At 39.2% G+C, this 25418-nt stretch overlaps 1 protein-coding gene across 4 annotated transcripts in view; it reads left to right on the forward strand.

Annotated features, from left to right (window-relative positions):
- Positions 1-25418, forward strand: part of Ldah (lipid droplet associated hydrolase) — a 107072-nt gene that overhangs the window by 27719 nt on the left and 53935 nt on the right. For all 4 annotated transcript variants that reach the window (XR_003849925.1, XM_008835745.2, XM_029564797.1 and 1 more), the window contains one exon: positions 9349-9518. Coding sequence is in view for 3 of the 4 variants with exons in the window: in XM_008835745.2 (XP_008833967.1) it covers positions 9349-9518 (170 nt within the window). In the remaining variant the exon portion in view is untranslated. The remainder of the gene's footprint in view (positions 1-9348; positions 9519-25418) is intronic.

Consider the following 25418-nt stretch of genomic DNA (forward strand, 5'->3'; position numbering starts at 1 on the left):
CACACGACTAGAGCATTTCAGACCATCTGCTTTTTTACTTACAGGAATTCTAGCATGTTTACTCTCTCCCTGCCTCTGTCTCCCAAGTGCTGGGATCAAAGGTTTACACCACCACGCCTGGCCTATTTTTTTGTTTTCTTTTTTAGCAAGAGAGAAAAATACCTAATTTAAATTCTCTCCAGGTATTATATTCTAGAGTCTTTTGTTGCAGGGAGGGGACACCAGTGGCTTTATTGCTCACTTTGCCCCTGGCTCTTAAAGGTCTCTCCTTTCTACAGGTGTCCTTTTACACTATGAGCTTCAGTTGTAAAGATACACTTTAATTTTACCTTCGTATTTTTGATGACTATATGTTCATGATTCTTGTAGACACTGGCAAACAAAAAACCTGTACTGCATACATATGTATGTATTGCATACATAAAACCTGTACTCTGAATGATCTACATGACATTCAAGACTAGTTTGCATTGTGTTTATTTTTAACTGTGTACTCTAGCCACCCACCATCATATTAGATTTTTTTTGTCTTAAAAATTTGAAATTGATGTCAGTAAATATAATTATGTATGTAAATTCTTCTGACTACCCTCTGAAGATTAGTTCATTCATCTATTAATGTGGGTAAGTATTGCAAGTAGATGAATAATAATGATCTAGTTGTTTTTATAGATGATCTTTTTGTTTATTTTTATTTATTTTAAAAATTGATTCATTTTCTTTATTGTATTTTCATATTAAAATCATATGTGCTTATATAAAATTTAGACAGGACAGAATCTGCATGAAAAATTTTAGATTGTTGTTCTATAATTTAAAGACTGAAAAACGATATTGCAACTTAAATGCTTTGTTTTAATTATGTTCAAATTTTTCAACCCCCAAACAAACAAGCATTAGCATCTTGGCACTGAGACATGAGATTTCCCAGCACCTTTACCACTTTGTGCACTATCCTAACCAAAGGGATTTGTTCAAACTGAAATAAGGATGTAATAACTGTCCAGGGAATTAATTTTCTGTGATTGTTTAGCCCCTTTTGAAAACATCATGATGAACCATATGTCTTAAACCTCAATGAATACTTACCTTTCTCCATAAATGTATTTTTCCAACATTTATTTGCTTATTACTGTTCACAAATTTTAGTTGGCACATTATGTACCAAGAAAAATGTAGACGTCTTTGAAAACCAGTAGTAAACTTCCAGTTTCATCTTTGGCATATAGATCTTGGAATCTGCCACTCCTATCCTCACAACAAGAAAAGGGCTGAACAAACTGAAAATCTGTGTTTTCTTAGTCTTGTCAGAGGATAAAGCTCACAGAAAGATTGCCACCTGAAGCCTGCAATGACAGGAGAGTGCTTGACGATCACTCACCTGACAGGGGATGCAGGAGGGCCTTAGGCTGATGGAGAACACAAATGGTGTTTTTGTGTTTGAGACAGGATCTCCTTGTGTAGCCCAGGCTGGCCTCACACTCCTCCTGCCCCTCCTCCTGCCTCCACTTCTCAAGTACTAGAATTACAGAAATGCGGCTTTGCTCTCTCACGCCTTGTCTAATATTCTGTTCCCCAAATATCCAAAACAGTGGGGCCAAACATCTGTGGACTGAGACCTCTGAAACCAGGAACCAAAATAAGTCTTCTTTCCTTGGTATCTTTTCACAACAGAAAGGCTACCAGCACCATAATTATCTGAAAATATTCCCCAGGGTTTTCCTGAGTAGGAGAAGAAACAATTTTGCAATTTTTCCAAAGTATTCTCAGTAACACAAGTCTATTTTCCAAGGGAAAAAGACTTCCCAGAACTTTATCTACACCAAGGGATGGACACTTAGCCAACCCCAGCTTCCTCTAGCCTTTCTGTCTCACATACAGAAGGAAAAAAGCATTTAAAAGTATACGTGAAGATCACAGCACTGAATTTCAGGCCCACTTAAAAACTGATATTTAATTATAACCTTATGGGATGTTTTCCTCCCATATTGTACTATCCAACTGTCAGTAGACCATGAATATAATAAAAGTGCATTGCAAATGCAAGACACAAGATCTATGTAATGAGTTCTTAGGGAAAACCAAAGGCAAGAAGGGTTAAAAAGCCAGGAGGGGCATGGAAGAAATCACAGCCTCTGGCAGCCCCAGCAGGTATTAAATATATTAAATATATATCAGGTCCCAGCCATCTGAATATAAAGCTTCACACCAATAATCTGTTTACTTCAGTTCCCATTACCCAATACATTATGTCCAGCTATAGTCAAAAAAGTTACAATGTTTTGTAAAAGGTAAGAAAAAATAAATAAAACCAAGATTGGGTCAGAAGTAAACTCAGCTGTGCCTTTGCGGACTTTCTGATCATCAGAGATCCAGAATTTAAAATAAATATAACAATCTATTGAGAATGCTAACGGAAAAAGTAGCATGCTAACATAGAATGGAAATCGAGTTGGAGTTGGAAATTCTTTAAGAAAGAGTCAAAAGGAAAGAACAGACTATTCAAGAACTGCAGGGTAGTTTCAGGCAGGAGGGAAGGGCAGGCAGCACATACATTGAGTACCAGAAAAAGAGAGAGAGTGAGACAAAAATAATTTTAATACTTAATGCCAGATAATAAAACACAAATTCAGGAAGGTTGGGAACATTTAAGCAGAATAAATACTCAAAATCTGCACCTATATATCATATAGTGAAATTGCAGGAAACCAAAGGCAAAGAGAAAATCATGAAAGAAGGCAAAGCTGTATGGAGAAAGGAAAAGCAGAGGCTGGACAGACAGTTCAGCAGCAGGAGCACTTACTGCTCTTCCACAGCACTGGAGTTTGGTTCCCAACACACGTCAAGCAACTGACAACAAGCTGTGACTCCAGCTCCAAGGCATCCGAAGCCCTCTTCCCACCTCCATAGGTGCCTGCACATGTGACACACACGCACGCACGCTCGCGCAAGTATGTACCTCAAATTCTAGGACAACCACTACACTTTTTTTTTTTTTTTTCTGAGACGAGACAGAGTCTCCCTATGGTTCCAGCTGGCCTGGAACTTGCTATGTATACCAGGCTGGCCTCGATCTTACAGAGCTTAGCTTGCTTCTGCCTCCAAAGCACTGGGATTATTAAAAGCATGTGTCACCTCACTGGACCCACCAGAATTCTTTAAGGAATTGTAATTAATATGACAAAGAGAGAAAATAAGGTGATTAAAAATGCTCAATTAAAGCTAGAAAAAGTAGAAGAGAGGAAGGCACACACAAAAAGCAACTATATCAAATAAAAAGCACTTTACAGGGCCTTGAGCCATGACCTGGTGGTTAGAGTGTACATACAGCTCTTGCACCCATGCTGGGCAGCTCATAACTACTTATAAATCCAGCTCCAGGGTATCTGGTTCCCTCTTCTGGACCCTGCAGGTACAGTCATATACCCACACACAGATACATACATATATACATAATTAAAACATAATTTGAAAAACTCTCAGAAAAAGAAAACACTTATGAAAATTATACATATTTATTTATAAAATTATATCAATCACTGAATATCAGTGAATAGTTTAAATATATCAGCTGTAAATCTGTCAGAATAGATTTAAAAATCAAACTATATGCTACAAGAAACCCCCTTTAAGTATAAGACACTGGTGAATCCCAAGTGAAGACTGGTTCCTTTTCTTTCTCTGTGATCAGACTTCTGAGTGATGAGCAGCTAGCATGCCTTGTATTTATGTTTTTACATTGGAGAGAAAGGCATCCATTATAGAAAGAATTGATTATAGAAGCATCAATGATCACGGAAGCTATCTGAAGCTGTACTAAAGGCAAAAGCAAGTAAACAAAATGTGAATAGCCAAAACTCTGGAAGCCAAAAACACAAGAGGCATCACCCTAGGTCAGGGGTGCTTTGACATGTATCAGAATCACCCAGAGAATATATTAAAACAGATGGCCACCACCTAAGTCCCTGATTCAACAGATGTGGGGTACCACCTGAGAATCTATATTTCTAACAAGTTCCCAGGTAATGTTCAGGCCGCTGGGCCTGGGATTACATTTTGAAGACCATTGCCCTGATTTTTCCCTACTAAACGCTGGTGCATAAAACCAGTGGGAAGTATCTGTTGTGTGTTTGAATTTCAAGGAAATGTCTAATTTTTGTTTTAAATTGGCATTTTCTTGCTTATGACTTCACTTGAGTATACTCATTGTTTGGATTGCTTCTGTACTTACTAATGAATTAATGGCAGCAATTAAGAGACTGAGTTCTTTGCTACATAATGAGAACAGTGCCATCTAGGGGTATTAGCCCAAAGGGCTGCCACAGGGCCAACAGAAGCTGAGTAGAGGGGTGAGAGGCCAGCTTATCTTCATCAAGGATCTACTGACAACCAACTAGACAATTATGTGTGGCTAAACAGAATAAAATAGGAGTAGAGATGCCCATCTGGTGGTGATTTCCATCTGTGCTCCAAGTAGCCCAAAATTTCTATGAAGGCTGAGTGGAGCCATGGGTCTTACCAACCACATATTCAAGCAGAACATTTCTGCTTTCATCTGTTTATTTATTAGAGGTTATGTTTACAAGTATATGCTATAGTAAATGGCTTTGTGTAGACACAAAGGTATATCATTCACCATCCAAGATTATCATCCTAAATATGGGTTTCCTGATATGCAAAGTATGGCTTGAAAAATACATAATCACTGGAAGAAAGCTATGACAATACATCAGATGTTCACAGTATGCTTTGCTTCATGTCAACACATGTTAAAATTATGAACAGTTGGAAATAATAGTCCAGTTGCTGCACATTATCAAAATTATAAATTAAATGTAATTGAAGAAGCAGATGTTCTCCAATACCAGAAAGGGATGATTCAAGAAAATAGTGAAAAGAAACTTTGAGGAATTAGACGTTTACATCGTTTTCTTGCTTTGATTTACTAGAATCAGCTTCCTTGATGGCAAATTCATGATCCATGATTCCAAGTCTTTTGTTCAAAAATACTTAAAAAAATCATAGTGCTTTAGCTTTAGCAGATGAAAACATTATCTTAAAACTTGCATAATCTTGCACTTAATAACTAATCTGGCTCATGCTGTTCTAAAGAAGCAAAACTACCCCCCAGTCAGTCTTCCAGGTAAGAAGGAATACCCAGTAGAGCTTTGTCCCTTCCCAGGACTGGGACTCGCAGTGGAACATGGAGGAAAGATGAACGCTGAGGCAGGGACAGGCAGCCAGTCGAGTCTATGCTCTCTAAGTTGGAAAAAGCAGAAATCCAGAGCTAGAGAAGAATCTGGGAATGGACACATTGCTACAGTCCCGAGGCAGATGGGAAGACTAGGAACCTGTTCAGATTTCAGATCTGGGAATAAGAGAGGCGTAGCTAGTTAATGCAATGCACATATACCAAAATCAGGAAGAATAAGATCTGAAACTTAGGACTGCTGTAGTCCCAAACATTTTAGATAAAGGGGTATTCAACCTGTCATTAATTTGTATATTAATTCTCCTTTTTTTTTTTTTTCTGGAGCTGAGGACTGAACCCAAGGCCTAGTGCTTGCTAGGCAAGCACTCTACCACTGAGCTAAATCCCCAACCCCAATTCTCCTTTTACTAGGTTCTTAATGTGAGAGTTTAGGTTGTTGCTTGGAAACTTCCTCTTTAAAGTTTATAAACTTCCTTCCTGTGCTATTTCATGTGTATCCCACAAGTTTTGATATGTGTATTATTATTTTCTTTGTACCCATTATCTTTTTTAAATTTCCCTCGAGACCTTATCTGTGACGCATGACTACTTAAAAGTATATTATTTTACTCTCAAATATTTGGAAGCTTTCCACTATCTTTCTGTTGGTTTGATTTATTTATTGTTTGGGAAACACATGCTTTGTTACTTCAAGTCTTAAATTTGTTAGCCCTAGTTTTATGATCCAGGATATAGCCTATCTTGTTATCCCTTGGATATTGGCAAAACCCAGGATCTTTTTCCTCTCAATATCTTTTAAATTAAATTTCTTTTCTGTGTAAAGCAACTGAGCAGTATCTGGGTATTACATCTGAAAACCCAGCATCCCTTTCCACTTTCATTTAGTATTTTCTGTTGTACTAGGGAGCGTTGGCCTCACAGTACCCATCCTATACCACACAGCCAACCATGCTGCTCCCTTCTGCAGTTTTGAGAGACCGTCTCACAGAGTGAGTCCCCACTGCTTGGTATAATTCCCCATGTCCTACTTGATTAGTGACAGCCTTCTAAATATTTCCTTTCATGTCACTCTGTAACCACTAATACCTCAGAACTCATCACTGTTTCCAAAGTAACACTGCACTGTGTGCCTCTTGCTTTTGTTTACTAAGTTTATAACATTTTGTTCTTGTTAAATTTCTCTCCTGTTTGCCATATTTCTCCTATTAAAGTCCTTAGCAGCTCATTCATGTTAGTTAAGTAGAAAGCATAATTTGATGACTTGATTTTACCATCTGTTTGGAGAAATAATTAAAAGTACTTTACGAGACATGCTTTGGGCTTACATGTTTTGTTTTTAAGTAGATAGCAGTTATAAATAGAATGCCTGTTTATCATCCCTTCAGTGTGTCACACACTTTGAAAGCTGGCAGAGTCCCACCAATATTTACATCCAGGGAGCTTATAGAATTCTTGGGGCGGGGTGTGGGGGGGTGTTGCTGGGAACAGATGATCCTAAACTGAGAGTGTCCCTTGATCTCAGCTTAGTGAACTTAGGGGATAATTGTGTGAAAAGAGTCTTTTGGAGCAGTGAATGAAGAAAGCATAAAGAATCAAGGACCACATTTCTCATCCAGCTGCTTCACTGATCTTAAACTTGAACCTAGAAAATCTACTGGGCTTTGTGTATCCCATTTGAGTAACAAAGAAGTGATTTTTTTTGTAAAGTAGATGACAGATACCTAGAAACTATATGTCAAAACATTCTCTCTTTTTTTAGATATATTTTAAAACATAGAATTTAATATTTATACAATTATGTAACAGTTCTAGTTTGTTAAGTGACTGTTAGCACTGCCATAATCACTTTAATATTTTATAAATGAAATATAAAAAGTCTTTTGCATTTCATGTCTATTTCTACTTTCATAAATTTAGAATAAAAATTCCATGGCTTTTACAATATTTTACCTGTAATCTGCATGTACAATGAACACATTTTATGTCTTTTTAAACATTTAAGAAATAAAATGGTCTACTCATTTTGCTCAAAGCATTCTCACAAATACGAAGTTCTGTCTTCAGCCTGTTTGATTAAAATTTTTACAATATCCTTTGGAGCAATGGTGGAGACAGGATGAAAGAGTTCAGAAAATTCTGGTGTCATCTTCAGACTCAGTCCTAGCTTACAGCACTAATTTCTAGTCTTTCCTCTAGTCTTATGGTCATTAGGGACTTAGAAATACTGTTTGGGTAAAAATACATAGTTAAGCTCATATAGTTAATATTCAATTTTTAGCTAAACACACATGTAAGTATATATGGTCAAATGTATGCTCACTTTCAAATATGTGGCCAAACTTGTACATTTATAGTAATATTCCTATAGAATTTATCTTTAGTAACTTGGAGAAAGGTGCAGTACTTTTTTCTGAATACGAAGGAATACTGCCTTCTACAATGAGCCAATAAGACCCTGTTCTTTCCCCCAATAAAGTAATTGAGACACTTCAGGGTTTCATAATTGTGTTTTTCATCTACATTTCTGGGATGGGGAGGTGGTTCAGTGGGTAAAATGCTCACAGTACAAGTATGAAGACCACAATTTGAATCCCTAGAACCCATGAAAAAGCCAAGGGGGCATGGCATCCGTTCTGTAATCTCAGCATTCAGGAGGCAGAAACAGGATCTCCAGGACAAGTTGACTGGCTAGTAAGCTCCAGGGCCAACAAAAAACCCTGCCTCAAGGCCAGGAGTAATAAAAAAAGATACCCAGTGGCAACCTCATGTCTCCACACACATGAACACACATGTGCATCTACACATGTAAGAATACACATGCATACCACATACATATATACCCCAAAAATAAATTAATTAAATCTATATTTCCTCTAACTAGACTATAATCTTGAGAGCTAATGTAATTTTTAATTAGAACTTGAAAACCCTAGAAAAGAGCTAGGACAGAAAGGAATGCTATTTCAGGTCAACTGTGTGACTTAAAGTTTAGGTTCAAGCCCCCACTCCTAATTGAAGATCTATGGACAGTTGATAGCTTCTGGGGTAGGGAGAGTCTGTTTTCTTTAAGGGTGTGTCCCCTCAGATCTGGAAGGGATTAGGTGGAAGAGTGGGTAGTGAATATGACCAAAATATATAACATTCTCAAAGAATTAATTTTAAAAATTGTTTATGTTTCTATTTAAACCTTCAAGTAAATTATTTAAATAATATAAAATAATGAAGCAGTGTTGTGTGTTTTCTTAGCTGCTTATTGATAATGTGAATCAGCTGAGCCCAAGTGGATCCCTGTGTGGAGTCCTAGAATGCACATTAACATCTCCTAGATACCTAAAAGGGAAAATTCTTGGACCTCTTCCAAGACCTACTAAGTCAGAAAGACTGATGTCAAGGCCTAGAAATCTGTTTCAAGTCTTCTAGGATATTCTGTTATATGTACAAGTTTGAGAACTACTGGCCTAAGCTAACAGTAGTTTGTGGAATAGTTTAAAATTCATTAGCTTTGACAACAGAAACCTACCTACCTTTGAATCTCACCTCTCTGTGACTGTCAGTCTGTTATGTAATGCCTATGTGCACTGAAATTTTCAGATGATAATACTTCCTTTCCAGGTTGTTGTAAAGGTTGATTTTCACAATTTAAGTGCTTAATACTGTAACTGGTATACAAATAGGCCTTTGAAAAATGGTTGCTGTTTAACTCTCTGAGTTGCTGCTTTAAATCTGAGCATTTTAGGGAAGATACTTTTTCTATTTTGATGATTTTTTGTTTGTTTGTTTTTTGTTCTTTTGAGACAAGGTCTTCCTATAGCCCCAGCTGGCCTGGAACTCATTTGCTATGTAAACCAGGGTAGCCTCGATTTCATAGAGATCTGCCTGCCTCTGCCTCCTGAGTGCTAAGATCAAAAGCATGGGCCACTTATTCCCAGATCATCATTTTGGGGGGGGGTCTTTTTGAGACAGGGTCTCCCTGTAGCCGCAGCTGGCCTGGATTCACTATGGAGACCAGGCTGGCCTGGAAGTCACAGAAATCCACCTGCCTCTGCCTCCCAAGTGCTGGGATTAAAGGCATGCGCCACCACGCCCAGCTTCCATTTTTATTTTTAATAAAAGGATGCTCATATTTTTGCTTTTAGATTCAAGTGCCCAAGAAATTAAGGACATCTATGGACTGAGTGGTCAAATAGAACACAAAATAGCTTTCCTGAGAACTCATGTACCAAAGGACATGAAGCTTATACTCATTGGTCATTCAATAGGCTGTTATATTGCTCTCCAGATCTTGAAGCGTGCCCCTGACCTCCAGGTAAGTATGCCTTAGGGAGTGACTATATGTGCTGGTTATGCATTTAAATAAAACCTTAGCTTTCCTTTGCTCTTTGTCTCCAGTTAATAGATAAATAGAGAGAGGGGTACTTGGTGGCTGCCTGTATCCTTATCTCTTTATTACTGAAGACCTATGTTTAAGAAACACCCTCCCCAAAAAAAGAAAAGAAATTTCCATAATGTTCCAATGCATAATGGTGAGAAAGAGGGATTTTTTTCTAAATGAATATCTTTGAATCAAGGGTTCACTGGAGTTCTAATGTTGAGTAACTTGCCATTGTTTCGGAAGTGGTATTTAAAAGCACTTTTCCAGCCATGACATAGATCAGAATCTGTCTTTATTGAAAGAGTGTTTTGAAAATATTCATGCCTTTTTTCAGAAACAAGGAAATTTACATTTTTGTCATTGGTAGGTAAATAGCTGTCTGTATTTGGATTCTTTTCTGTTCTGTCGTCTGGTGGCCTTTTTGAGACACATATTTAGCCTTTCATTCAGAGATACTATTTTGTTTGCTTGTTTGTCTGTCTGTCTATTGTTATGATGCTGGGGATGGAACTAGAGCCTTGTACATGTTGGGCAAGCACTCCACCCTGAGCTATACCCTCAGCCCCACACAACTTGTTCTTGGCTATGACTGTGTACCGTATATTGAGGCATTGAAGTCACAGATCAATTTAAAGTGCCCAAGAAAGGAAGTGAACTTATAAGAGACTCAGCAAAAACCTGCACTTTCACTACCTTGTGTCTTTGAAACAACCCATTGAATGGGTGTAAGTCACATCATAATTTATTTCTTCAGAAAACATAACAACCACTGTTGTGTGTCAGGCACTTTGCTATTTTAAGGATATCCTAGTGAGTAAGACATGTCTTTGAGCTTTGAGAGCCCGGCCTCTAATAGAGGAAACAGCTAGGCATTGCTGTGGCAGGTGCCACCTTGTGGGAGTTTAGTGTGGGGAGCATGAAGGAGTGCTGCTTCACCCGAGTCCAAGGCAAGAGAGGAAGCAGGCCCCTCCTGCCATCTCTGTCCATGGAGTCTTCACTCCATGTGCTAAAACATCTCCAGCAGGGTCTTAGAGACCACTCAGAATCTGTTTCCTTTTCTGCCAGCTTAGCACATTCAGTACTCAAAAGAAAATACAGCCATTGTCTCCCTGACTGTTTTTAATACCAAATGGAGGGTTTAATTTTGTCTTTTTGGATATAAGAAAACGTATTTTGTATTTCTAAATGTGAATTCAGTAAATTGAAGATTACACCCATTCATTGCATTTTTGCTTCTACTCTATTCTTGTTTTCCCTAGATAAGGCATTTTATTCTGAAAGCAGCTTTCTTTTCAGGATTGGCTCTTTTATGACTTACAGTCTCTTTTTTGTCTTTGAAATTTCTTCTAGGAGTATAGTATGTGGTTCCCATCTTCACAGGGCTCAGCCTACATCTTAATTGCTCTGTTGACACAATCACTGTGAGATGACTCTAGCCAGTCACTTAGGTTCAAATACTTGGTCTTTTCTTATTTGTATGACCTTTGGCAAGTCATTGAGTCTCCAGTTTTCCCATCTGTAAATTCAAAATAATCATACATTCTTCAAAAGATTTTTCTGAGGGATTATATAAAATATTAAGATAGATACCTAGAATGTAAAAGTTCCAAACAAGTGTTACCTATTGTTGTTGTTATGGAAATAACACTGGATTCATTGGCTCAGTCATTAGGTTAACTGCTGTGTTAGTTACCTACAGCTATGTATGAAATTGCCCCAGAATTAGTAGTATAAAATGGTACACATTTCATATCTCAGTTTCTGGTCAACAGTTGGGTCCCTGACTGCAGGGTCTTTCTGAAGATAGTAATCAATGTATCTTCTGGGATTGCAGTCTCATGTGAACCCTTGAATTGAGATGGAAGGGATGAGAAAAGAAGAAAGGACAAGAAGGGTATGGAGCGGGGTGGGGGGGTGCAGGGGAAGGGGAAGAAGAAGGGAATGGGGAAGAGAGAAACATGAGTGTAACAATCAGTTTAAGAAAATACACTACTGTGATTACAGAATTCAGAGAGATGTGAAATTGTATTCTGGCATCTTTAAGATCATCTATGCAGGGTGCTGGAGGGACTGCTCAGTCAGTAAAGTGCTTGCTGGGCAAGCCTGAGGACTTGAGTTTGGACCCCAGCACCTATATAAAAGCCAGGCTTGGCAGTGCACCTCTGTAACCCCAGCTCTGTGGAGCCAAAGACAGGTCCCTGGAGCTTGCTGGTAAACAGCCTAGCCAACTCAATTAGCTCCAGATTTTTTTTTGGGGGGGGTGGTCTTTTTGAGACAGGGTTTCCCTGTAGTACAAACTGGTATGGAACTCACTATGTAGACCAGGCTGGCCTCGATCTCACAAATATCTACCTGCCTCTGCCTCCTGAATGCTGGGATTGAAGGCATGTGCCACCATGTGTCTGGCCATCAGACCGTTGTTTTTAAAAAAACTTTTTCTCTGTTTTTATTTTATGTGTATGAGTGTTTTACCTACATGTATTTAAGTACACCTGTGCAACCAGTGACTGCAGAGGCCAGCAGAGGGCATTGGATTCCCCTGGAACTGGTGTTAAGGACAGTTGTTAGCTACCTTGTGGGTGCTGGGAACTGAATCCAGGTCCTCTGCAAGAGCAGTGAGTACTCATAACCACCGAGCCATCTCTCCAGCCCCAGACCATGTCTTTAAGACTAAGATGGAGAGCAGTTGAAGAAGACAACCAGCATCAACTTTCGACCTCCACGTATACACACATACACATATGAACATGAACATACGTACACCACACACACATGAGTGTCTATTGTTTGTGCTGGAAAATAATATGTGTGATAAGTTGTACATACAAGGTACCTTTGGGGAGCCTTAAAGGATTCATCTGTATGATTTTGTTTTTTCATTATTCAAAAGCTTTATCTGGTTTCAATTAAACACATTGTTGAAATTCTCCACCACTGAACCCTTCTCTCCAACCATTAAACACCTGGACCAGTTAATATTGGTGTTATGATGCTGATGTGTTAAAATTTCAATGTCTCGGGCTGCTCTGAACAATACAGTGCCTACGTGCCTGAAGTTAACATGACATGCTCCATTTGCAATGCATTTGACAATCAAGTAGGTTTGTGTAAGCCAGAGTGTTGCAACCCCTAATCATTTTGCCAAAAATAAGTTAACTGTTATGTTTTATAACATATGAAGTGTGATAATAAGAAACTTGTGTTTCCATCTCTTCTGTTATTTTTACTGGAATTTTTTACTCCCATAAGATTTTGAGGACATATTTGCAGTTCAGTAGCTAGTCTGTTTGGTTTTCATTGTTGTTGTTGTTTCAGTTCTTTGCAATATTTTTGTAACTAATTATTGACAACTTTGGTCCTTAATCATTTTTAAGAGACTTACTACATGTGTCAGATATGTTGTCTGACCTATAGTTTGATACAATGAAATTCATTTAAAACTGTGATAGGAAAAAAATTTTGTTTCTCTCTTTAAGGAAGTTTGATACATAAAACTATAGAAATTTGTCAAATATTTTGAAAGTAATATCTAGAATAAGGATTTTTTTCCCCCTTTGGAAGAGACCTAGAATGACAAGAATGCCTTACAGCAGTCATCAAAGAAGCTTCTTTTTGCAACAGATGGAGGCTACTGCAGACTTGCACATCTGGTCAGACACAGAAAACATACACCTGGGAGATGCCCAGTACTAGGAGACACATCTGCAGTTGAATCTCTACAACTAAGGCTCATGGAACATAGCAGAATAAGGGTAGAGAGAGGGCTAATGCACCCTCAGCTCTCACCAGTGAGGCTTCCATGTACATCAGAGTGTGATACACACAGAAGGCCACAACTGGTCAAGTTTTGGAGAATAAGCGACTGTAGAGTTTAGGATGGGACTCTTTTGGAACCTCACCCACCCACAGCTCAGGGACCATTGTGGAAGAGGGGGCAGTAGAAGGCCACAACTGGCCAAGTTTTGGAGAATAAGCGACTGTAGAGTTTAGGATGGGACTCTATTGGAACCTCACCCACCCACAGCTCAGGGACCATTGTGGAAGAGGGGGCAGAAAGATTGTAAGAGCCAGGGCTGGTTCACGAACACAGGGATGTGGAGGCCTCCGGGTGACTGGAAACTTGCTCATGTGAGCCTGTGGCAGCAGTGGTGGTCGAGCATGGGACCCATGTCAGCTAAGTTAAACAAGGGCCTAAAGAGGAGGTGAGAAATAGGTGGCAGGCCAGCTCTAGATTGAGAACTATTAGCGACTAATTGCTGCTGGGTGGGGGAGAGTATGACTTACATAAGACCACTGGATGGGCTGACTAGACTCCAGTGGACGCATTTACACTGAAGGACATTTGGGTACAAATACCTAAATGAAAAGGACTCAGCATGTATGGTAGAATACATAGGGTTCGTGGGGGTGGGGGTGGGCTTCTGGATTTGAGTGGGAAATGTATGAAATTTTAATACCTCAATTAAAAAATAAAAATATTTTTTCAAGCTCAAAATGAAAAATTTTTACTGGAATTGCATTTCATATTTCATGATCATATTTTATGAAATTTATAGATTAATTTGTGAATAATGGGCATGTTTTTATTTGTCTCATGTCCATGAACATTACATTTTCTTGAGTCTTTAAAAAATAAATCACTACATATGTACATATATTATAGATATATCTGTACATACCCACATGTTATATATATGCAAGTGTTTTTGAGAATTTCGTACGAGTACTATATTTATATCATTTTCACCCTTCTTGCCTCCTCCAACTTCTCCCATGCCCCCCATTTCTTGTCCCCTTCTTTGATTATTGTTACATATATGTGTACATATGTTTATGTGTGCATATATACACACACACACACATATATATATATATAATACACTGACTCCATTTAGTGGTGCTTATGTGTACACGTGTTTAGGGCTGAACATTTGAGTTTAGATAACCTATCAGGGAGCTCATTCCTGGAGAAAACTGATTCTCCCTTAGCTGTCATTGATTGCCAGTAGCTCTTCATCTAGAGGTTATGGTTACATGTTGACTTATCAGTTGGTGTTGTCATTATGCAGGTCTTGTTTAGGCAACCCTATTGTTGAAGGTTTTAATGTAGCTTCCCTATTATGTCCAAAATATACTGTCTAGAGGTGGGCATCCTGGTCTTCTGGCTCTTACAATCTTTCCACTTCCTTTTTCATATTTCCTGAACTTTAGGTATAGGGGTTGCATTGTAGATGTGTCAGTAGGGGCTAGGCACCATAGGGTTGTGTATTCTCTACATTTTATCAGTTGTGGAACTTTGTAATCACCTTTATCTGCTGCAAAAAGAAGTGTCTTCAAGGATGGGTGAGAGCTATGTTTATCTGTGAATAGAAGGATAAATATTTAGAGCAGAGTAAGAAATTACATTGGTTTAGAAAGTGGCAATAGGAGGTTCTTTGGTTTTTCTAACTCCTTCAGCCATATGTGCTTGAGTATGTTTACATTTACCATACCTTGAATGGATTCCTTCCTATTGAATGGGTCTTAAATCCCCAAACCAACAACTCAAAGGGTTTTCTTGCCTGGCATTGGGATTTTCCTTACATAGTCTTTAGCCATATCCACATTCTCACATATATATTATATGTGTTTTTTTACACAAGCTTATAAAAATACATTTCCCTATGGTTTTTCAGACAACCTTAGTATTATTTATCTCTCCTTCCTTCCTCTCCCCCTGTATTACCCTTGATCCCTCCTCCCCAGTTAAAGTACCTCCATTGTTCCCATTTCCCCCTTGATAGTGCCTATGCCCTACTATCTGCCTTTCTCAAGCTCCTTTCCCCTCTCCCCCTATGAAGTTACCTCAGGCTATATATTCCTATCTAAAGATTCAGGGCTAAGATCTAAAAATGAGAAAGAACATGCAAAGTTTGCTTTTCTGAGTCTGGGTTTCCTCCACAGTATGTTTTTCAATTCTGTGCATTTACCTGTAAATTTCGTGATTTTATTTTCCTTTACCACTGAATAAAACTTTATTGTGTAGACATATCACATTTTCATTACCTATTCAGCAGTTAAGGGATATTTGGGTTGTTTCCATTTCCTACCTATTATGAAAAGAGCAGCAACAAACATGGCTGAGCAAATATCTCTGTAGTAGCATATGAATCCTTTGGGTATATGCCTAGGAGTATATGCCTATATACCTAGGTCATATAGTAGATCTGTTTTTAGTTTTTTGAGAATTCTCCACACTGATTTCCAGTGACTGCAGCAGTTTGCAATCCCACCAGCAGTGAATCCTGAATCCTCACCAGTATTTGTTATCAGTTGTCTTCTTGATCTTAGCCATTCTGAATAGGGTAAGATGAAATCTTAAATTAATTTTAATTCACATTTCCCTAATTGCTAAGGATGTTAAACACTTTTTAAGATATCTCTTAGCCATTTTTATTTCTCTCGCGAAAACTCTCTTCAGATCTGTAGCCCATTTTTTAATTCTGGCATTTGTTTTCTTGATTCTATGTTTTTTGAGTTCTTTGTCTATTTTGGATATTAATCCTCTGTTAGATTAATAATGAACACTGTATAGCTGGCAGAGATTGTCTCCTAGTGTCTGGGCTTTCTCGTCATTTGATTGGTTGTTTCCTTTGCTGTACAGAAGCTTTTTAGTTTAATAAGATCCCTTTGTCAATTGCTGGCCTTAATTCCTGAGTGAATGGAGTCTGATTTAGAAAATCCCTTCCTGCACCTATATCATGTAGGGTACTGCCTATGTTTTCTTATAATGGTTTCAGTGTTTCAGGTTTCACATTGAGGTCCTTGATCCATTTGTAGTTGATTTTTGTACAGAGTGATAGATACAGGTCTAATTTCATTCTCTACATGTGGGCATCCAGTTTTCAAAACATGTTCAAATATTTTATAGTATTTCTATCTCTTCCCTTAGTGATAGGAACCACTTCTCTTCTTAAAATGTGTTGCTGCTGATCTACTATGGGTAAAAGAAACAGATAGCTATGTTATGGTTTGTCTCAGTAAGGATGAACAGGTTGTAGAGACAAAGAGTAAAACTGACAACATTAAGTGCATGGTGCAAATATAACACAGAGCCTTTCCTTGTGATTTTTGTTTTTCTTTTCTGCTGTTTTGCTTTGTTATGTTCGGTTTTGTTTTGTTTTGTTTTGTTTTGACAGGGTCTGACAGGCAGAGCCTGACCTTACATAGCCCAGTCGGGCCTCAGACTCACAGCAGTCCTCCTTCTCAAGCCTCCCCAATGTTTACAAGCATGAGCCACCACATTGAGCTGTTGTTTCTTTTAGATACTGAACATTTTAAATATTTTGTTCTTTTTATTTTATAAGTATGAGTGTATTGCCTGCATGTATATAAGTGCACCATGTCACGCAGTGCATGCAGAGGCCAGAAGAGGGCATTGGATTCCCCTGGAACTGGAGTTACAGACAATTGTTAGCCACTATGTGGATGCTGGAAATTGAATGTAGGTCCTCTGCACAAGCAGCCAGTATTTTTAACTACTGAGTCATTTCTCCAGCCCCTAGATATTCAAAATTTTAAAGACGCAAATACACCACGATCACAACTGAGAAACTTGAAAACCTTTAGTAAAAGTTCAGGAGACAAAGCCGGGCGTGGTGGCGCACACCTTTAATCCCAGCACTTGGGAGTCAGAGGCAGGTGGATCTCTGTGAGTTCAAGGCCAGTCTGGTCTACATAGTGAGTTCCAGGACAGCTGGGGCTGCAGGGAGACCCTGTCTCAAAAAGACCAAAAAAAAAAAAAGTTCAGGAGACAAGTTGGGTTATTTAGTGTGTTGATTCAGGAGTATATCTCCTCCATATTAGGACAAAATAAATTCACATATTTTTCCAACAGTGAAAATATTGAGACAGTTGATGATGAATTACATTGTTCTGCTAAACCTTCATGGCTTTAGTCCAAGTGAGAAACACTCATCTAACAGTGCTATGTTCTGTTTGGTAGTTAAGATAATCTTGAGGGAGAGAGAACAAGAAATGATTCATTTGTTGCAGTAGTTGTTGCCAGATCTTGTCCCTAGATCTAGTGATATGAAGTGGAAGGCGGAACAGGGAAGAACTGTGAGACTCAGAGTGTTTTGAGAGAGAAATCTTCTTACAACTCAAAAAATCAGAAAATACTTCACCGATAAGCTTTTCTGAACAAAGCGCTTCCTCACAGCGTATTTGAACAGGCCTTGAGAAGTACAGCATTCCATGAGACTAGAAGGCGGAGGTGCGCTGTGCATTCCGAGCAGTGGGGGCAGTGGGGGGAAGAGAAGTGACTTTCATCACTGGGCACCTGATGGGTAGAGGTGGGATGGAGAGTTCTGTTTGGGTTCTAGTAGAATATAATACCCAATAAAGATTGAGAGAAAAATGAAAGGAGTCCTACCAGAGAAATTGCTGCATTGGGGGTAAAGGAAGAAGACACTTGATAAGATACAGAAAATACAATCACCTTTCAAACCATTGCCTATGGTCCATTGGTGGATCCTGAGTCATTGCAGTGGGTTGCCACCATAGATGGGTAGGGAGTAGAGACCATGTCACAGTGAAAGGGGGCAATGACTTAAGCAGCCAAGCCTTGTTTATTGCTTGAGATGCATCCTCTGAGGGTAGGCTTACTTCAGAATCCAGACTGATGAAGTAGTCTTTGTTTGAAATATTCTGGCTTCGTGGCAGAGAATAGAAAGAAGGTAGTAACCATGAGCTGCACTTTAAAATCTACGTAAAGGTTCTGGAGAGATGCTTAGTGGTTAAGAGTACTTGCTGCTCTTCCAGAGGACCCACTTTGGTTCCTAGCACTCACATTAGTGGCTCACAACTGCCTGTAACTCCAGTGCCACAGAATCTGATACCTTCTGGCCTCCACAGGAAGACATGCATAGCATTTACACTGATGTATACATGGGTGCATACACAGAGAGAGTCAACTAAGAAAAATATATCTTTTTTAAAATGTAAACTATTTTAAAATCTCTGTCTGGATTTCCTTACATTTCTTTGTAATCACATGACCAAACATTCTGTCAATAAGGCTGGAAATAACAAAATAGTGAAACAGCATTTTTAAAAAATAGACTGTCAAATGCTTATGTTGAAATATAAGTATTGTGAAACACTTGTTTTACATTTTATAAGTGTGTGCTGCAATCTTAGATTACATTGTGGAATGTATATCTAATTATAAGTTAAGATTCATTCAGACTAGAGTATACTAGAAGCTAAGAGAAAGGAGAAAATCAGGGAAGGTTCAGTGATGGAGATTAAAGAGGCCCCAGTTCCCTGTCATTCATCCCTCAAGAAGTGAAGTTGGTTTCCTTTCCCTTTGACTTTAGGCTGGGCACCTGGCCTGCTTTCACCAAGACACTGCAGTGGAAGTGGTGTTCTGGTACTTCAAGTCCAGACTTTAAGAGGTCGGGAGCTTTTGCTTCCTCTCTCTCAGTAGTCAGCTGCCATATGAAAAGCATGGCTACCCTGACATCTCCATCTGTGAGAAGGCACCAGCTAGCCACATGAGAGGATCATGAGGCACCTAGTGGAACAGTTTCTTGAACCATAGAATGCAGCTTCATGAGTGATCTCAGCTGATACATGGAGCAGCACAACCACCCAGCTGAGCCCTGTTTAGATCGTGAGAAAAGTCACCATTGCAGCCTTAAACCATAAAGTTGGGATGGTACTTTACAGCAATACGTAACTGAAACAAACTAGCAGTTGAGTTAATAAAGAGGTTGAAAACTTTACACTGCTGGTATTAATAATTGGAAGGCATTGATGGTATACTTGGAGAGTACATTTTTAGTGAAATAATACAAGCAAGAAGTTGTAGAATATAAAGTGATAAACAGACATTAATCTAGAAGTTGACCGATGAAGAAGAGAATTCAGTATGGTAAGGAGCTTGTCAAAGTTAACTTTTTTCCTTAAATTCAAGATTTTTACTGTTTTGTCAATGCTTGATTTCTTTAAATATATACTTTAAATTTTTTTTAATGGTTTTAATAGGAAGCAGGTGAATGCTTGCTTTGCAGAGTGCTAGGAGAGAACTAGGAGAAATGAGACCTCATGTGAATGTTGTAAGCAGGAAGATAAAGGAAGTTGATGCTGAGGCATGGGCCAAGGGCAGAAATGTACTGAGGAAACACTATCAGACTCCTAGAATTGAGCGTGGACATACTGACATGACCGTGCAAAGGACATGGAAGAATTCTGCACCACAGTCATTTGACACTTGTTTTCATGTGACCCATTAGTGAATCCAGTGTGTGAAACTACATGGATCAGGCAGTCAACCATGAACTACTGTGATTGGTAAGAAACTCTGTGTTAGAAAACAGTAACTCTATTCTGGGGAAAGTTTGTATTGGATATATTGAAATGTTTTCCAGTGACTTATGCATTCATTTAGTATATATTTGGCTTTTTTTTTTACATTTTATTTTGTGTGTATATGTGTGGGTGCACATGCCACCATGTATGTGTGTGGAGGTCAGAAGACAACTTCCAGAAGTTAGTTCTCTCCTTCCACCTTGTGGGTCCCAAGGATCAAACTCAGTTCGTCGGGATTGGTGGCAGGTGCCTTTACCCATGAAGCTATCTTGCCAGACCTGGTATATATTTATTTACGTGTGTGCAGATACATTATCTTCTCTAAATTACCAAGAATACTTTGGTGAAAACTAAACACATGGAAAGTTTCAACTTTTCAACTTCAGCCATTTTTAGCTATCTGAATATTTTTATGAATCCTGAAACTGCTTTCAAAGTGGAAAAATTATGTGGTCTTTTTTTTCATCTTTTCTTAACTCAAAAACTATTTAATATATTTTTCTCAAACTTTGCAAAAAAAAATCACCATTGGGCTGAAACTAAGCATGGAAAATTTCACCACAAAAGGCTAATTTTTTGGAAAGCTGCAAGAAAGTGAAAACGGGTTTATAATAGAACATTCTTCATGTGTGTTGATATGGATACTTAGTACTTTATCTAATACATTTCATCTGAGAATTTCTCAGCACTTTTCAGATTTAAGCAGTGGACTATTTTAATATTGTGTCTCTGTGATATACTGTCCAATGTAGAAAGCATCCCACATCCCGTGGACCCTTGGGAGTTGGTGAGACGAGTTTCAAGGACAATAGGACAAGTGAGGTGGCTGGAGAACACCTTGTGCTTGCTGACATTTTGTCACTGCTTCTTTCTGGTCCACGAATGGTGAGAGGATATAATAGATGATGGTAGGCATTGATTCAGATATCAAAGCCAGCACTTTCCAGAGCAGCATCAGCATTATCTAGGGTCTTGATAGAAAGGCTATCCTTAGTCCCCATCCTGACTATGAAATGGCTCTGGGGGTGGGTACCACCACTCACCCTTTTTTTTTTTTTTGAGTTTTTACATTTGTATGTGTGTTTGTAAACGTTTCATACAGAATATCCCAAACAATCTTATTCATCTTTATACCCACATCCCAAATGGCACCCTCCCATAGCCTCCCCCGCCCCCACTGGAGCCCATATACTCTGTCATCCTTGTAACTGTCCACTGTGTTGTCAGTGACCCCAGCCATTCCCCAATGCAAGTCCATCTGCTGAGTCTAGTGCTGCAGGTGTCCTAACAGTGTGTGCTTAAGTTTGAGGACCACCAACTTAAGCTTTTTGAAAGGTCGAGGCATAGAACATATTAAAGTGCTGTGGATAACTAAATTTGTCCTTGTTCTCTTTCTGTGGTACTTCAGCTCTGTCTTCCCTTAGAAACGGAAAATGCTAATCAGGTTCTCTACAGGGAAGGTCTTCTCCGTATTAATGTACCCTAGCTTTTTCTACCGATTGATGTAAAGCTTAACTCTTCAAAGAAAACGTGAGCCAAACATGCGTGATCATGGCCCAGAAGCACAGATTCAGGTTGCCTCCAATGACACATTCAAGTGATTGTATGAACTTGTATAGTTAAAGAACAAAAGATTATCATAAGTATTCACCAAGTACATTGCTGTGGACAGCAGGGAGGCTATTTACAGCACAGTAGAGAAATCTCTGCTGAATATTTCAGGTGCTGTCTGATGACAGTCTTAGCTTTTGTGTTGGCGAAAGCTAGCAGTCTGTTAATATTGCAAGGTTTTACCTAATAAAAGTCAAAAGAAAGGTCAGATACAGAGGTGGGGGTGGTAAATGGGGTTAAAAGGGACTAAAAATACCCCAAGATACTTTTGGCCCTTGATATACAACATTCCAACTCTCCACAATTAGGCCACTTTAGCCAGACAATCAGTCATTCTGTCTGCAGAATCCTCAACACAGGTGTGTCTTCTTCAGGGAATTTCAGTTCACATACCTGTGACCTTGTCTACAAGCATAAACTCCCAGCTTGTTTCAGAGTTGACAACATTAACGAGATGTATTTTAAACTCATTTTCTTGAGTTGTCCTCATCAAACCCAGGATGATACTGTATAGTATTTCATTTTTATTTCTTCTTTGGAGTCTTAAGTTCCAAGACTGAAGCAGCAGATATCAGGTCTGTCCATGGAGCTAATTTAAGGCCTGCTCTTTTGTTTGCAAGTTCTCAGTATTAGGCTTCGTAGTGGTCCTCTGCATTCCAGCAACTCCAGTGTCTCAGGCTTGTAACCCTTGAGAATAACCTGGTAACGGAAGTCATCCATGTGATATGTGAGCTAGTCACTTTTGTGTAAGGATAGGAAATTAGGCATTGACTAAGAGTTTAAGAAGCTTAAAGGGATATCTAGAGCCAGATATGGTAGCTCATACCTGTAATTCCAGCATTTGGGATGCTGAGGCAGGAGGATTGCTGTGAGTTGGAGGTCAACCTGGGCAACATAGTGAAAGGCAAACTGTCATGCTCTTGGCTGTTTATGTGGGAAGCTCATGTGGTAAGGAATTGCAGCAGTTCCTAGAACCTAATAGCAGTCTTCAGTCAAGAGCCAACTAAACCTGAAACCATTGGTCCTGTACTGCAAGAACCAAATGATATTGACAGCCTTAGTGATCCTGGATCCCTACTCAGTCAAGCCTCACATGAGATTCCAATCCCAGCCAACACCGTGATTTCAGCCTGCAAGATCATAAACAGAGGACCTAGCTAGACATGCCTGGACTCTGACCTACAGAAACTGAGATAGCACATGTATTATTCTAAGCTTCAAATGTTTTAGTAATTACGAAGTAATAGGTTAAAAGTAAAGAGAAAAAGAAAAGAATAAGACCAACTATGTGATTCCTCTGTGGAAAACCCCACCCCTAAGACTAGCCATGGCACAGTCTATGGACACCTTTGATAATAGCAGCTGCCCCACCTTCTCACCCTGCCTCCCTTCCCTCCTCTGCCCTATCCAACTACTCAGTGCTCTTCTCGGCTACTGACAGTCTCTATTAGCACTGTCTTCTCCGACTCCAAATAATCTGAACTGTTGATAAAATATGCCTTTCAGTGACCTGCCTAATTATTGACTTTAAATTTTTTATTGCCTGCATGAGTGTTTTGCCTGCATATATATAAGTGTACCATGTGCATGCAATACCCACAAAGGCCCCTAGAATTAGAGTTAGGGACAGTTTATCTGCCATGTAGGTGCTTGAAACTGAACTCTGATCCTCTGCAAGAGCAGCCAGTGCTCTTAAGCTGAACCATCTCTCCAGCCCCAGGATTGACTTTTGAAGTCCTAAGAAAATTACAGGTAGAGATTGGCATCCTTCATTCTGCTAGGTTGGCATGGTCCTTGACTGAAAGAATGGCCATATTCAAATCTCACCCTATCATGAGATTCATGGTAATAGGATATTAAGAGGCTCTGGAATATGATTAAGTGGCCCATGTTAAGGCAGAACACATTATTTGTGAATTCCTTTACAATCAGGTGACTTACAGATATAAAAAATACAGCTTGTACCTTGTCACATAAAGCCTTGTTAATAGAAGAGCAAATTTATGGTCAGCTGTCAGAGAAGAGATAGCAAGAGTAAAGCAGGTGGACAGAATTCTGTAGGACTCTCTGGTGGATGTTTATTCCAGCCAGAAGCTTCTTTCTAGGTTTGTTTGTGGAGATGAGAAACAAGAATGAGATGTCTACGGCAGGAAGAGGCTCTCTCTCTCCCACAATTGCCCAGGATTGTGAGATTGTTTTATACTCACTTTTCATTTGTGTGGAAAATCTGTGAACAGTATGCACCACAGACCACAAAAAAAAAAAAAAAAAAAAAAATTTCCTGAAGTGGAAAAAGCCTAGGAGGCACTAAGTGAAAGATGCTTCACAAGAATAAAATGTGGCTGCTCTGAAGTCTCACATTCCAGGTCAACTCAGATACTTGTGTTTTACTGGGAAGAAGCAAGATTGTCAGGTCAGGTAGGTATGTAGATGTCTGTCTGCGTAAAGATGGAAGCCGCCAGTCTCACTGAAAGCCCGTGGTGCCTCTTTAATGAGCACAAACTCCCATGTTGTTTCTTGAAACTTCTTCAGCATCTTGGTCTCATAACTACTAATTTCAAATCAGTAAATAACCAAGAAAATTATTTCAGTGCTCTTCTCTGAGTTTCCCCTTTTCCTAGGATTTTGGCCCTTCAAAGCTCTGTTTTGAGTGCTTCCAGAGAGATTTTTAAACAATATTTTTGCAGGTTTTCTGAATGTTGTTGCCACTGAGATTGTGTAGCAAGAGAATCAGCCACCCCATCCCCCATCCACAGCGTCAGCAGCTGCTGCCTAGCTTCCAGCTCTGCTGGCTGCTGCTGAGAAGGCTGCAGCTTGGGGTTTTACTCTATGAGACAACTGGATGTTTTCTGTGGAATTTTAGAGTCATCACTTTATCTCCAACATTGCATTTTATGATGATATTCTTTTAAATCTGGAAACAAGGATATTTACATACTAGGAAAGTATTTTGGTATTTTTCTGTCTCCTTGTTTTCTCATTATTCATGTTAAACTTTCAGAAAACATTTTATTTATTTACTCTTTTTGCCACTGTCCTTCTCTTTCACTTTTTAGTTCTGTACAACATGGAATGGTTTCAACCAGCATTATCTTCTGGCTCATATAATAAAACTGATTTCCGCGTTCATGCTGACAGATTCTAAGGAATTTCACGGTTTTTTTTCTGTTTGTAGTCTTTCATGGATCTCTCCAGAAAACAGATTTTTGGAGTTTTGTCTTATACTGCCTTCACTCTGAATTCATCTTTTTCACGTTTTATTGATCTGTAATAATCAAAGCCTTCTTCACCTGTCTGATGTTCCTCGTCATCTCTTCATAGTGAAGAATGGGGCACTGAAAATACTGAGGCTTTGTATGGAGGTGGAATTTGCCAGCAAGTCACCAACTACCACAGCTTCACTGCAGGGTGATTAAACAAACAGGTGCCCTGATTTCTCAGTATCTGTTATTCCCTGGGGGGGGGGGGGGGGGGGGGAGGGAGGAGAGAGAGAGAGAGAGAGATTGTGTGTCTGTGTGTGTTTCCCCTAGAGCCACTATATTTCTCTAGGAGGGAAAAAAATCTTCAGCCCTTCCTCTTGAGACAGTGTCCTTGAAGTAAACAGTACAAAGAGCCAGTGCTGAATATGCGAGAGTCTGCATTCAACGTTTGGACTTTTATTTCCTCCTTCTTTCTTTGCCTGATATAACCAGATTCAGAACCTCTTTCTTCCCATCCATTTTCCCTTTTTTGTTTTTTAAGCTCTGGCTTGCCTAGAGCTCACTATGGAACTAAGGTTGACCTTGAACTTGTGACAGTCCTTCTGCCTCTGCTTTCCACATGCTGGAATACCTGAGGCCTTCCATTCCTGGACAGAGTAAACTACCAGGC

The sequence above is a fragment of the Nannospalax galili genome, unplaced genomic scaffold (assembly GCF_000622305.1).
Source record: "Nannospalax galili isolate Female #2095 unplaced genomic scaffold, S.galili_v1.0 scaffold938, whole genome shotgun sequence".
Lineage (NCBI taxonomy): Eukaryota > Metazoa > Chordata > Mammalia > Rodentia > Spalacidae > Nannospalax > Nannospalax galili.